A 15925-nucleotide genomic window follows, 5' to 3' on the forward strand; every position below is an offset into this window, starting at 1 on the left:
TCCATGGAATGTTACTTTTGCACATCTGGTGGAAAAATCGATGTAATTTGTGTTTGGCAAGGAAGCAATCAGCATTGAACCAATTATTAGTAGGGAAGACTGTTTGCTTATGATCGGGGGGTTGAACTAAATCATTCATTTTTCCAACTATAGAATCATAAACTGAGAGTGCTTCTGAAGCATAATTAGCACTAGAAAGCTTACAATGTAATTGCAGTCCTGCATCACTGAGCATCTATCTTTGTATCTGAGTCGAGAGGAATGGTGACCATGTTAACTTCTTGTACATGGGGTGGATAGAATGTTCAGTGCTAAGTTGTGAATGGCTGGTGGACTCAGGGCCTGTCCTTAGTGAAAGCAGTATAGGTAGATGCTCACTTTCTGTTCAGTTGCCTAACAAGAATTTAGTGATGTGGTCTTTAAGATCCAGTGAGGCAAACGCGTAATCAACCATACTGCAGCCACGTGAAGAGATGTAAGTGTATTGGCCTATGGAGTCATGTTGGGGGGATCCATTTAATACGTAGAGGTTAAACCGCACACAAAGATCAGCCAGATAACAGCTGGTCTGACTCACAAAAGAATCTATGGAATAAGAATGGACGGGGTATGTGATCCTTTTCACCCCAACTCAGATGATTGCTTAGCTGGGTGTTACAGGAGCCTATCCTAGTATTGAAATCGCCGACTAGGAGCAGGGCGGCCTCAGGAGCTTTTCCTGAGAGCCTATCTAAGTAAGCATTTAGTGACTTTCATACAGACATGAGGGGAATGTAAACATTAATGAATAAAATTGGGGAGTTCTTGGTAAAAAGATAGAAAGCCTGAGCCAGAGGAGGGCAGGGGTCTAATTGGGTGATCGTTCGTTCCGACCTTTATTGGCATAAAAGCAATAATGATTCACAATCAAAAGTAGATACAAAGGCCTGAAGTATAGTAAGAACAATACATAAAACAATCAATTAAAATAGCGGCCAATGATACAAATCAAGAGTAGACACCCAGCAATTAAAATACAGTAGTATGCCTAGATTTAACTTTATAGACTTCTACTAAGAAATTCGCAACACATGTAGTAATGTGGGGATTAACATCTTCTAAAAAGTAGGTTAGAGTTTTCCTTTTAGTTAATATATTGCGTTGGAGGTATTCAGCTAAAAATTGACTACATTGTGAGGCCAGGAGAGGGCATTCTGAAATAATATGGGATATACAATCAAGGACTCCTGATTCACTTCGACATAATCTATTTTGGAGAGGTATATGTCTAAACCTACCAAAGAGAACTGTTGATGGGAAGGCATTTAAACATGCCAGAGTAAAAGTCCGATGATGGAATGGGGAATCTGAAGTAAAAAAATAATGGAGTATCTTCCAATGTCTTTGGAGTATACCTAGATTAGCTACAGAGCAAACAGGGGGATGTGAGGGGAACACTTTTTGGTATTCGTGATCCATAAGCCTTAGTTGGATTGTTCTTAAAATATATAATTCATCACATAAGAAAAGAATGTCCACCTCAATACCAAGTTTTTGTAGTTTGTGGGTAAATGTAGAGAGCCAAGAGGTGCTGTGCCTGCCTTTCATCAGGTAGTATAGTAAACTTCCTGAATCCGTTCTGAAATGGATTTTTAACCAGAACTTAAAAGCCATAATCCAGGCCCTGGTTTCTTAAAGGTGTAAACCTAGCTCTGCACAAATGGATGAGTAGGGGACACATTTGGGAGCACCTAAAATCTGACGGAAGAATAATGATTGCACATTCTCCACGCAGGGACTAAAGGCTCCAATCCACAAAGGTATTCCATATAGCAACTGAGGAAGGATTTTGGCATTATAAATTTTCAGAGGTGCTGGAATGAAATGGTTACCTCCTAAAAAATAGAACTTTTTAATTTGCCCCGAGAACATTTTACTAAACTTACAGCTCTATTACTATGTGTTGGCCATCTAAGGTTGTAGATAAAGGTAATTCCCAGATACTTGAAAGCCTTCACTTGTTCGATTTCTCCTGTACCAATGCGCCATTTAAATAGGTGCCAGCTCTTTGAAAAAAACCAGGATTTTTAAATTTTTCATAATTAATTACAAGTCATTTCAATCTACAGTATTGGTGAAAGGCTTTCAAGTATTTTTGGAGGCCAATTCTGGTACGTGACAATTCTGGTATTGTCAGCATATAGCAGTAAGGACACTGCTAATTGTTCTAAAAAGGGAGGGTGGCCATTCACAGTGGACATATGTTGGTTTAAGTCATTCAGAAACCGATTAAAGAGATAAGGGGCAAGAACACAGCCCTGTTTTACTCCTTTAGTAATTGGGAAACTGGAAGAGAGTTGACCATCGGGATACTTTAATAACACCTGAGGTAGCATCATGTAGTTTCTTGATTAATAAAAGTAGGCATGGTTCCATCCCCAAGATTTAAGTTTTTCCCAGATCTTTGATGACTGAGTCAAAAGCGCCCTTTAGATCAATAAAGGCTGCATGCAATTTCCCTCTTTTAGGCTTCAGATATTTATTTGCCAAGAAGGCAAGGGTGGCACAATGATCAATTGTAGATATCCCTTTAAGGAAACCAATTTGTTCCGGACCAATCATTTTCTCTTTGGTTAACCAATTTAATTCCAGGGGAAGCCGAATTACCTTTTTTGCATGTTGGACATATTAATGATCTTAACCAGGAATCAGGGATGTTTCTGTTATGGTCAATAAGAGTAAATAGGTTTGCCAGTGGGATAGCCCACCAGTCCACATACTTCTTAAAGAGTTCAGCTGGAATCCCATCTAGACCAGGGGCCTTGCCAGTCTTCAATTCAGAGATTGAACCACTTATTTCCTTGGGACTCACAAGAGACCATTCTGAATTGTTTGGTAATCCATAAATTAGATAGCTGATTGACTAGGCAGCTCAGGTCGACTTTATAATGGCCCTTAGTATTCGTTTTCACAGCAGATAGGGAGAAGGAAGAAAACCCATTAATTAAGATTTTATTTATTTATTTATTTATTTATTTATTTATTTATTTATATTAAGATTTATACCCCGCCCTTCTCACCTAAGTGTCTCAGGGCGGCTTACAACATAATAATTAAAACAACTTCAGTTTAAAACCTTTAAAAATACAATTAAACCATAAATTAGTAAAAAACAAGATAGAATAAAACCGGCGGCCTATAGATACATTTTGTTCCATCCAAGGTGTTTTACATTGTCAGCTAATGTCATAGGCCTGCCGGAAGAGGACTGTCTTGCAGGCCCTGCGGAATTGCCCTAGATCCCACAGGGCCCGCACCTCTTCCGGCAGCTGGTTCCACCAATAAGGTGCCGTTATTGAGTAGGCCCGATCCCTGGTGGATTTTAGACGGGCCTCCTTTGGCCCGGGGACTACCAACAGGTTTTGTGAACCTGAGCGTAGTACTCTCTGGGGAACGTGTGGGGAGAGACGGTCCCTAAGGTAGGCAGGTCCTAGGCCATATAGGGCTTTAAAGGTAATAACCAACACCTTGTACCGGACTCGGAATATTACTGGCAGCCAGTGCAGACCCTGGAGCCCCGGCCGAATGTGCTCCCATCTTGGGAGCCCTAATAACAGCCGGGCAGCAGCGTTCTGCACTAACTGCAGTTTCCGGGTCCGGCACAAGGGTAGCCCCATGTAGAGGGCATTACAGTAGTCCAGCCTCGAGGTGACCGTAGCATGAATCACTGTTGCCAGGTCGTCACGTTCCAGGAAGGGGGCCAACTGCCTCGCCCGCCTAAGATGAAAAAAAGCGGACTTGGCAGTGGCTGCTATCTGAGCCTCCATCGTCAATGAAGGCTCCAACAGCACCCCCAGGCTCTTAACCCTGCCTGACGCTGTTAATGGAGCGCCATCAAAAACTGGCAGGGGGAGTTCCCTTCCCGGGCCGCAGCGACCCAAGCAAAGGACCTCTGTCTTCGCCGGGTTCAGCTTCAGCCCACTCAGCCTAAGCCACCTAGCCACTGCCTGTAATGCCCGGTCCAGATTTTCTGGGGCGCAGGCGGGCCGGCCGTCCATAAGCAGATAGAGCTGGGTGTCATCAGCATATTGATGGCAACCCAGCCCATACCCTCGGGCCATCTGGGCAAGGGGGCGCATATAGATGTTAAATAACATCGGGGAAAGCACCGCCCCTTGAGGCACCCCACAATCAAGCGTGTGTCTCCGGGACAGTTCCTCCCCAATCGCCACCCTTTGTCCCCGACCGTCAAGGAAAGAGGAAAGCCATTGCAAGGCCAACCCCTGAATCCCTGCGTCGGCAAGGCGGCACGCCAGAAGCCGATGGTCGACCATATCGAACGCTGCCGAACGCTGTCTTTTGGGGACCAAATTTCCTGTAATAGAATAATGTCATTCAAAAAACTCATTATGTCAAGATCGTCACTTTTGCCCCCCCCCTCCCCAGCCGGCAATGTTTCAGGAGATAAGGTGGATAGGCTGGTTCTGTGGTTGCTTGTAATTCAATTTTAAAAAGTTTAGTCAATCTATCAGATTCATAGAAATGTTGTCTACAGGGCAGACACAACTGTTTTGCACAGGTTATGGAGATAAGCAATTTAATTAAATCCGTTGCGACATCAGAAGGAATTGAGTTGGTTGATCATTTGTGGAAGAATCAGTTGGGGACTTGACCAAATCAGTTTTGGAGCTGTGGATTTGAGAGGCACACCCAGGAGGCTTCTTTTGGCAATGATGATCCATAGCTACTGAAGGATTCAGTTCCAAGGTGTCTACTGGAGCAGGTGGGTTTTTATGTGAGGCTGAGGCATCAGAGGACTGGTGTTCCAGGACTTGGAGACCATTCAATTTGTTCTTCATAAATTCTAGGCTAGCAATTATTGACTGCTGTTCCTCACAACACAGTTTCTCAAAGGAGCTGAAAAAATCATCTTCAAGGTGAGCTGTCTAAAGGTTATTTGTCAGTTGTCCTTCAAAGTTTGGTGGAGAGGAATCCATTCCATGTTCCAGCCGGGTACACTGCAAAGAGGGAGGAGGTTGTGTGGGGTTTAACTTTGATAGAGGCAATTGAGATGTTACTGAAGTCCTTGGTGGGCACTCTTGAGACAGTGTATTTGCACCAGCATCAGAAGCATTCCTGCCACATAAAGATAAAATGATTGTATTGTGGAATACCCTTGATGGAAAAACACCTCTATAGGAAAGCAATCAGCTTAGTGAATAAGTTACATTATTAAGAGAAAACAGACGCCCATGGTAGTTTGAATAACTTTATTCTGATGCCATTACAGCAGTTGGCTTTCAATTTGCATGTCTTAGGTTGACACTCATGGTCAGGGGTTTTTTTGTAGAAAAAGTCCAGCAGGAGCTCATTTGCATATTATGTCACACCCCCTGACATCACCAAAAGTATTTCATGTTTCTGGAAATTCGGTCCATTATGGGCATGCTCAGGGCTTTTGGGGTTAAAAAAGCCCAGCATGAACTCATTTGCATATTAGGCCACACACCCTGACTGCGTTCCTGTGCATTCCTGCTCGAAAAAAGCCCTGGGCATGCTACATCCATACTTTCTGTGAAGGCAAACATCAAAAACAAATTTTAACCAGGCCTGCCTCCATTAAAACAAAATCTTCCTCCTCCAAAGAAAAAGAATGCAGTAAAGAGAAACAAAGTCCAGAATTTCAGAAACCGCACAGGCCTTTTTTTTTTGACTTGACTTGACTTGACTTGACTTTTTTGAGAAATGTTATTGGTTTTCCATGCATTCCCTGAAAAGCAAAACCATCATGTTTGTCACATTTGTCTTATTTTTTTTATCACAGTTTATCACAGGTTTTTCATGTTCACTTCTCTAATTTTGCAATCCAGTTCTGTTACATTGTTTATCTGGTGTACCTGCTCTTTCTGTATTCTTTTCAATTAGTGTCTCAACCAGAGACTTGCACTGTACTAAATTATTCACAAACTTACTTGGAAAAAGTATTATGGTCTGTGGTCTATACTATTGTGTGTAGCTTGCCAAAACTAAGATCCTACTGTGGAATTTTGCATTATTTAATGTGTCATGTCAATACTTATGCTTTGTCCCAGTTCTATCCTTAGATTTCCAGGTGGTTCTACAACCCTAATCCTATTGCACTGACTTCCATGGAGATAGATCAAGATGGGTAGCCTAGCAACAGAAAAGAACAAGAGTCCAGTAGCACCTTAAAGACTAACAAAAGTTGTGACAGGGTATGATCTTTCGTGAGTCACAGTTCATTTTTAAGTGAGCCATTGACTCATGAAAGCTCTACCCTGCCACAACTTTTGTTAAGTTTTTAAGGTGCTTCTGGACTCTTGCTCTTTCCTACTGTACTGTCTATTGAATGTCCCATCAGTCCATTGTATTGACTCGCTCTGGGTACTCCACCTTGAGTCCCCAGGAAGGAAGGAAGGAAGGAAGGAAGGAAGGAAGGAAGGAAGGAAGGAAGGAAGGAAGGAAGGAAGGAAGGAAGGAAGGAAGGAAGGAAGGCAGGCTGCAAAAGGATGAAATTAAATGCCTAAATACATATATAAGATACAGTAGCTATAAATGATGGCCAAACATAAAGGGTCACTCTTTTCCCAAATCAAAATGCTACAATCAGGCAACCATGAAGCCAGGTGATAACGTCCTGCATATTTTCGCCAAGAGTACAGCAAATGACTGGCCCTGCCCATAATGTGCCATTGAAGAAAATGCACACCCACTTCAGGCAACTAGCTGGGTGCTTTCTCTACACCTGACAGGAGGTTGGCAGTATGGGGGGAGGGGGTGATGTTGAGTTTCTTCTGACTGCCAGTGACAAGAGCAGCACAGCCTGAGTAGCATGCATGTGGAGAGGGGTGCACAGTTCCCAGAGCCTGGCTGGCCTTCCAGTGGTCTGCAAATTCGCGCCCGGCACAACTGTTTAAAATAATTGGACATTTAACTACACTGCCCCAGGGCAGACTAAACGCTAGAGAATTAGAAATAGGCTGTGAGGCTTTTGCGAAATTTTTTGCAGACAAAATCACGTTGCTCCGCCAGGACCTGCCCATCACCTTAGATACAGTACATGAGCCCGAGGCCCCATGCCTGTCTTCTGATTTAACCTTGGATCATTTCGACCCGCTCAGCCTGGAGGAAGTTGACGGAATTCTCTCCTCTGCGCGCCCCACAACTTGCGATCTGGACCCATGCCCCTCCTGGCTAATTAAATCCTGCCGGAGGGAGCTTGAATGTCCTTTACGGGACATCATAAATAGATCCCTCTCAGAGGGGCACTTTCCATCATCCCTGAAAGAGGCCTTGGTCCGACCCCTCTTGAAAAAAAGTACAGCAGACCCGGCCGAATTGGCAAACTACCGACCGGTCTCTAATTTACCGTTTTTAGGTAAAATAATAGAGAGGGCAGTGGCGTCGCATTTGCAGAGCTTTCTGAATGACGCTTCCATCCTAGACCCTTGCCAGTCCGGCTTTCGCCCGGGTTATGGGACGGAGACAGTACTGGTCGCCCTGATGGATGATCTCCAACGGCACCTGGACTGGGGCGGCGTGGCAGTGCTGATGTTGTTAGACCTGTCAGCCGCGTTCGACACGGTCGACCATCGGCTACTGACCCGCCGCCTCGCCGATATAGGGGTGAGGGGGTCTGCCTTACAATGGCTCTCCTCCTTCCTCGAGGATCGGGGACAAAGGGTGGCAATTGGTGGCGAGCGGTCCCGGAGGTGCACACTGGGTTGTGGAGTACCTCAGGGGGCAGTTCTCTCACCAAAGTTATTTAATATCTATATGCGCCCCCTTGCCCAGATTGCCAGGAGATACGGACTTGGGTGCCACCAGTATGCGGATGACACCCAACTCTACTTACTGATGGACGGCCGGCCTGACTGCGTCCCTGAGAATTTAGACCGGGCCTTGCAGGATATGGCAACATGGTTGAGGGGGAGCGGGCTGAAATTGAATCCAGCGAAGACAGAAGTCCTTTGCCTGGGTCGGGGCGCCCGGGAAGGGGAAATACCTCTTCCGGTCTTCGACGGGGCGCCGTTGAAAGCGGCGCACCGGGTTAGGAGTCTGGGAGTCTTACTGGAGCCTTCATTATCTATGGAGGCTCAGATTGCAGCCACTGCCAAGTCAGCCTTTTTCCATCTAAGGCGGGCAAGGCAGTTGGCTCCCTTCCTAGAGCACCAAGATCTGGCAACGGTACTTCACGCAACGGTCACCTCGAGGCTGGATTACTGTAATGCCCTCTACATGGGGCTGCCTCTGTACCGAACCCGGAAGCTGCAGCTGGTGCAGAACGCAGCGGCCAGACTGTTGCTGGGGCTCCCTAAATGGGAGCACATACAGCCTGGGCTGCGCGAGCTGCACTGGCTGCCAGTTATATACCGGGTTCGTTACAAAGTGCTGGTCATTACCTTTAAAGCCCTATATGGTCGAGGACCTGTCTACCTTAGGGACCGTCTCTCCCCATATGAACCCCAGAGAGCACTGAGGTCAACTGGAAAAAACTTGCTGACCACCCCCGGACCGAGAGAGGTGAAGCTGCAATGCACCCGCAACCGGGCCTTCTCTTCTGTAGCCCCGAGCCTATGGAACCAACTCCCAGAGGAAATGCGGGCCCTGCGGGACCTTGAACAATTCCGCAGGGCCTGCAAGACCTTCCTCTTCCGACTGGCCTTCGCTGAAGAAAGAAGCTGCTAAGGATAACCGCCACCACAAAAGAACGAATAGCAATAGCACTTTTATTAATTTAATTTAATTGATTGATTGATTTTAAACTTGTCAGAATTTGAATGCTGGATATAACTTTGTTTTTATATAATGCTGTTAGCCGCCCTGAGCCTGCTCCGGCGGGGAGGGCGGGATACAAATAAAATTATCTAATCTAATCTAATCTAATCTAATCTAATCTTTATGTGGCCTTTTAATAATAGTAATAATGTATTCATTGGCTGCTTATATTTAAACTCTCAACAGGTAATTTTTCAGCACCTGGTGACTTTAGAGATGACAAATATGTCTTTGTCAGGCAGAAGTCCCTTTATGGAACCGAATTGTCTCTCATAAATTGCTGTTTGTGCACCTCATTAATTGGGTGATAAGCTGCAACGTGTTCTGTGTACTAAATCGAAGAAACATATAGAAGAAAACAAGGCTTAATTGGATTCCTGTTGAACTGTTTGTGGATTTAAAGAAATGCTGTGGCTTTGTAGATCAGCAAAATTATAATCTCAAAAAAATTACACAGGAAGCAATCCTAAACAGGTCTATCAAGCAGTAAATTACCTTTTGTTCAGTGGGGCTTGCTCTTAGGACAGCGTTCTTTGGATTATAACTGAGGATCAGACCAAAAGGTGTGGCTCTTTTGATGCCCATGATCATATCTGAAGACAAATGCACTTTACAGGATTTTTTGGAAGTCTTTATTTTCCTCTGACTTTGTTTCTTCTACAGAGCTGCTCAGAAGCTGAACCTGTCTTCCAAAAAGAAGAAACACAGGCCATCCACATCCTCTGTTTCTGAGTCGCCTCTGCTTGCTACTAGATTCAGTACTATTCTACAGACTTCCCCACCACCTGCTCCACCTTGTTTGCTGAGGGCAGTCAACAAAGTGAAAGACACTCCAGGACTGGGCAAGGTAGGGACTAACACCTTTTTTTCTTGTTAGGAAAGAAAACTCTTTCCACACAGATCAAGGGCTAATTCACAAGTTATATGGCAAAAATATTTGCTGTGGCTGTGCCACTTACAAACACATGAGCAGCTATGCATTTTCTTAGATGTATGCATTTTCTTGTACATATACTGGGAAGCTCCAGTTTTCTTGGTACTTCAATACTTGTTTTGTGAAACATAAACCTTCTGCTAACACTTTACATTTTTTTTCCTGAAAATACCATTATAACACTGGTATAGCTGCTGCAAGCAAGAATTGTACATAAAATGAGAAGAAACATTGACAATTTAGACAATTAGGAGAGCCAGTTTGGTGTAGTGGTTAAGTGTGCGGACTCTTATCTGGGAGAACCAGGTTTGATTCCCCACTCCTCCACTTGCACCTTCTGGAATGGCCTTGGGTCAGCCATAGCTCTGGCAGAGGTTGTCCTTGAAAGGGCAGCTGCTGTGAGAGCCCTCTCCAGCCCCACCCACCTCACAGGGTGTCTGTTGTGGGGGAGGAAGGTAAAGGAGATTGTGAGCCGCTCTGAGACTCTTCGGAGTGGAGGGTGGGATATAAATCCAATATCATTATCATTATCATATCTCAGAAACAGGGAAAATCTATGGTGGAACAAGGCTTCTTTGTCCCTAAACCTCTCCCCCCCAAGAAAAATCTAACTTTTTAAATTTGAATGTCTCTTAGAATAGAGAAACCTGGCTTTGTAAGGTAACAAAGACCTCTCTCCCCTTAATAAAATAAAGAAACAGAAAAGCAATGATTTGGACTAAAATTAGATGAGGCCAGTTCTCAAGGGTGAGGCCTGGAGTTCTCCTGGAATCACAGCACAAAGTCCCAAGCTGCAGACTCAGTTTTCTCTGCAGGGTAATGGAAGATTGGTGTGAGTCAGAGCTCAGAGCCTGATTCCCTTCTAGATCTCTAGCAATCTGCCCTATCTGGATATGGCAACCCCATTCAGGAAATAAAACTAACTGCAGAGAATGTGGCCTTGCCCAAAAGATCAGGTCTCTGTTAGTGTGACGAAGTCTGCCGAGGTGGGTCAGCAGACTTGCCAACTGATAGTCCAACAAAGGTCCAAAGTCTGGTATTTCCCCCCAAAACACCAGGAAGGTAGGTTGCCACCAGACTGGATAAATCCTTTAGCGCAGAGGCCCCAGTCAAGCCTCTGCCTATTAGGAATAGTCTAGAGAAAACCAAGCCACACCACTGCAGCAAGGAGTTCCCCAAGTCAGTTTTCACAAATTGGTAGTAGGCACCTCCAAAGGCTAGTGGGTAAGTTTAGCTCGGATTGTGGTGGCCCTGAAAACAAATTACCACAAAAATAAACTTAAAGAAAGTTTATTTTACAAAATAGGCATGAAAGCATTGCTTTTAGTGAGCCATACAAAATAGCGTTGTTCAATATAACTAGCTAACTGGGTATTAATTCAGAGAGCTAGATATTATACAGAGTCCAAATGTCCAGATGGAACCCAAGGGTTTCCCCGAATGGAATCACGTCAGGAGGCTGTTTAGCATAATAGGCTCTAGTCTCAGTTAGGCTAGGCAAAGAACTCTCGTGATGTAGCCAATTAAGGCTATTCAGCTATCTCCGCACTAAAATTCAGTTGGTGCATGGCTACTGTATTACAGTTAGCCCAAAAGAACTTAGGTTCAGCTCTTTCAAAATGCAGCCAGGATGCAAATTAAACACAATTTATTGCCAGGTTTGAGAGATTCAGAGAGTTCTACCTTTATTTTCACTTTTAAAGTGCCAGAACCAAATGCCTCTGAGAAAGAGAGATTGAACTAGTTTTGTTAAATATTTACTGCTTCAGTTCTATAAATTTCAGGCTCAAGGAAAGGCCTCTGAGCATGTACAGAGAGTGCCTAAGATCAGCCCCAAATTGGAGCCTGGCCTAGGGAAGTTAAAGATTGCAAATTTGCAGTCCTCCTGCCCTTTTCCCCACAAGAACCCCGTGGCGCAGAGTGTTAGAGCTGCAGTACTGCAGTCCTAAGCTCTGCTCACGACCTGAGTTTGATCCCCAGCGGAAGCAGGATTTTCAGTTAGTCAGCTCCAGGTTGATATAGCCTTCCATCCTTCCAAGGTCGGTAAAATGAGTACCCAGCTTTGCTGGGGGAGAAGTGTAGATGACTGGGGAAGGCAATGGCAAACAACCCCGTAAAAAGTTTGCTGTGAAAACGTTTTGAAGTTGTGAAAACAACGTCACCCCAGAGTCGGAAACGACTGGTGCTTGCACAGGGGACCTTTCCTTTCCTGCCCTTCCCCCATTAGGGAAGGAATGCTAATCTTCTTCTCTTTACTCAATTTGAAATCTTTAACAGAACCAGAAAAAGGCAAAAGGAATAATATTTTTTTTTTTTAGAATGCAGTGCCCTGAGACATTAAGAATGAAAGAAAATTTTCACCTCAAGTCTCTCCTCTTATAGCACAAGCAACCAGGTGCCTTTAGAGAAAGAGACCCGTCTTCTTTTATAAATCAGATCCATAACTAGCCAGGGAAGAAGAAATTTGGTCATTTGAAAATCTTAACTATGTGACTATAATAATAATAATAGATTTTATTTATATCCCGCCTTCCCCGCCTAGGCGGCTCAGTTGACTAAGTTGATGGAAAACTCCAGGTATCACCTTTTTGACATGCAAATAAGGAAACACCCAGAGCTTGAATTTTCTCCTCTCATAATCAGAAAGAAAATCTTGTCTCTGATACAAAGCTAATCCAGTCTCCTTAAGAGAAGTAAATTGCCAACATCTTTACGAGTCAAAGTTTTCTCTTTTGCAAGGAATTTTTGTCCTAGCAACTTTCACTGGATTTTGGCTAGGAAAACTTTTGCTGACCCTCTTTAGCTGTTTTAGAAAAGAAAAGACACTTAGGCAAATTTAGTCTTTAATAATAGAAATAAGAAGTGTAAAATCTGGACCCCCTGCAAGGCAGATATCTCATCACCTTCCCCATCTTGTGTTTAAAAGTTGCTTAACTTGGGAAAAGGAAAAAAAAAACCTTGTATCCTGGAAAATTTATCAAGATCAGATAAGAGAATACTGGGATTAACTGCCCAGCAAGGGTTATTATCTTCTCTTTCTATCTTTTGTTATACCAATTTTCTCTCTCTCAGCCTTAAAGAGAGAAGGACCTTTTATATATATGCCCCATGGTATCTAAGGGGGGAGGCACAATTGAAATATTTTTCTGAATTATCATCTTCTCCTGATTTTGAGTTTAAAGATAAGTTCAAACATAAGAACATAAGAGAAGCCATATTGGATCAGACCAATGGCACATCCAGTCCAACACTCTGTGTGCGGGTACACACACACACATACACATACACACATATACACACATATATATACTGTGGCTAATAGCCACTGATGGACCTCTGCTCCATATTTTTATCCAATCCCCTCTTAAAGCTGGCTATGCTTGTAGCTGCCACCACCACCTGTGGCAGTAAATTCCACATGTTAAACACCCTTCGGGAAAAGAAGTACTTCCTTTTATCCGTTTTAACATGACTGCTCAGCAATTTCATTGAATGCTCACGAGTTCTTGTATTGTGAGAAAGGGAGAAAAGTACTTCTTTATCTACTTTCTCCATCCCATACATAATCTTGTAAACCTCTATCATGTCACAGTCGACGTTTCTCCAAGCTAAAGAGCCCCAAGCGTTTTAACCTTTCTTCATAGGGAAAGTGTTTCAAACCTTTAATCATTCTAGTTGCCCTTTTCTGCACTTTTTCCAATACTATAATGTCCTTTTTGAGGTGCAGTGACTAGAATTGTAAACAGTATTCCAAATGAGACCGCACCATCGATTTATACAGGGGCATTATGATACTGGCTGATTTGTTTTCAATTCCCTTCCTAATAATTTCCAGCATGGCATTGGCCTTTTTTTATTGCAAACGCACACTGTCTTGACGTTTTCAGTGAGTTTTCTACTACGACCCCAAGATCTCTCTCTTGGTCCGTCTCTGCCAGTTCACACCCCATCAACTTGTATTTGTAGCTGAGATTCTTGGCCCCAATGTGCATTACTTTGCACTTGGCCACATTGAACCTCATCTGCCACGTTGACGCCCATTCACCCAGTCTCAACACAGCCCTTTCGAGTGCCTCATAATCCTCTCTGGGTCTCACCACCATGAAAAATGTAGTGTCATCTGCAAACTTGGCCACTTCATTGCTTACTCCCAACTCCAGACCATTAATGAACAAGTTAAAGAGCATGGGACCCAGTATCGAGCCCTGTGGCACCCCACTGCTTACCGTCCTCCACTGTGAAGACTGCCCATTTATATTCACTCTCTGCTTCCTATTAATTAGCCAGTTTTTGATCCACAAGAGGGCCTGTCCTTTTACTCCATGACTCTCGAGCTTACTAAGGAGCCTTTGATGAGGAACTTTATCAAAAGTTTTCTGGAAGTCAAGGTAAACAAAATCTATTGGGTCCCCTTTGTCCACATGTTTGTTCACCCCCTCAAAGAACTGTAACAGGTTAGTGAGGCAAGATCTTCCCTTACAGAACCTATGCTGAGTATTCCTCAGTAACTTTTGTTCATCAATGTGCCTACTCATTCTGTCCTTGATAATGGTTTCTACCAACTTTCCCGGTATTGAAGTCACACTGATGGGCCTGTAATTTCCCGGATCTCCTCTGGAACCCTTTTTAAAGATGGGGATGACATTTGCTACCTTCCAGTCCTCAGGAACGGAGGCAGATTTCAATGAAAGATTACATATTTTTGTCAGGAGATCCACAAGTTCAACTTTGAGTTGTTTGAGAACTCTTGGATATATGCCATCTGGGCCTGGTGACTTATCTGTTTTTAATTCGTCTATCAGTCGTAAGACCTCCTCTCTCGTCACCTCAATCTAAATCAGGTCTTTCAATAGCCCTCCCAAAATCAGCGGTTCTGGAGTGGGCAAACACTTCTCATCTTCCATAGTGAAGACGGAGGCAAAAAATACATTCAGCTTCTCAGCCATTTCCGTATCCTCCTTCAGTAATCCTTTTACCCCTTGATCATCCAAGGGCCCTACTCCCTCCCTGGCTGGTTTCCTGCTTCTAATATATTTGAAGAAATTTTTATTAATCTCACTTGGACTAGCTTTCCACCGCTTAAAGGAGTCCTTCTTATCTTTTACAGCTTCCATTACTTTGTTTGTTAACCATGCAGGCCTTTTCTTAGATCTGTTTGTGCCTTTCCTAACTTGTGGTATATTTTTTATCTGAGCTTCTAGGATTGTAGTTTTAAATAGCCTCCAAGCTTTCCCAAGGGTTTTGACTGTATTTACCTTTTATTTCCATTTCCTCTTCACATGCCTCTTCATCTCAGAGAATTTACCCCTTTTAAAGTTAAACATGGTTGTGCTGGTCTTTTGAGGCAACTCCCTATTTATACAAATGGTGAAATCAATAACGTTATGGTCACTGCTCCCAAGCGGTGCAATCACTTTTACATCTCTCACCAAGTCTTGGGCATTACTTAGGACCAAATCCAGGATCGCCCCACCCCTGGTAGGTTCTGAGACCATCTGCTCCATAGCACAGTCATTGAGAGCATCAAGAAACTCAATCTCTTTCTCTTGACCCGAACACATATTGACCCAATCAATCCGCGGGTAGTTAAAATCACCTATTATGACACAGTTTTTTCGTTTAGCCGCTATCTTTAATCCTTCCATCATATTATAATCATCCTCTATCTTTTGATTTGGTGGGCGATAACAAACTCCCATAGTTAGATTTCCTTTTGGGCCCTCTGTTTTGACCCAAAGCATTTCTAAAAGGGAATCTAATTCTCTGACCTCAGTTTTACTGGATTGTATATCCTCTCTGACATTCAGAGCCACCCCACCTCCAACCCTTCCCTCCCTATTCTTCTGATATAACTTATATCTTTTCTCACAATTCAAGAACTCGTGGGCATTCAATGAAATTGCTGAGCAGTCAGGTTAAAACCGATAAAAGGAAGTACTTCTTCACCCAAAGGGTGATTAACATGTGGAATTCACTGCCACAGGAGGTGGTGGCAGCTACAAGCATAGCCAGCTAAGAGGGGATTGGATAAATATATGGAGTTGAGGTCCATCAGTGGCTATTAGCCAATATATATATGTGTGTGTGTGTGTGTTTATATGTGTGTGTATATATATATATATAAACACACACACACACATATATTGGCCACTGTGTGACACAGAGCGTTGGACTGGATGGGCCTGATCCAACGTGGCTGCTCTTATGTTCTTA

At 43.6% G+C, this 15925-nt stretch overlaps 1 protein-coding gene across 1 annotated transcript in view; it reads left to right on the plus strand.

Annotated features, from left to right (window-relative positions):
- The window catches only part of KIF26B (kinesin family member 26B), a 763222-nt gene that overhangs the window by 481382 nt on the left and 265915 nt on the right, over nt 1-15925 (plus strand). The window contains exon 5 of the mRNA XM_060243792.1: nt 9442-9625. Within this exon, the coding sequence (XP_060099775.1) occupies nt 9442-9625 (184 nt within the window). The remainder of the gene's footprint in view (nt 1-9441; nt 9626-15925) is intronic.

Source organism: Heteronotia binoei, chromosome 1 (assembly GCF_032191835.1).
Source record: "Heteronotia binoei isolate CCM8104 ecotype False Entrance Well chromosome 1, APGP_CSIRO_Hbin_v1, whole genome shotgun sequence".
NCBI lineage: Eukaryota > Metazoa > Chordata > Lepidosauria > Squamata > Gekkonidae > Heteronotia > Heteronotia binoei.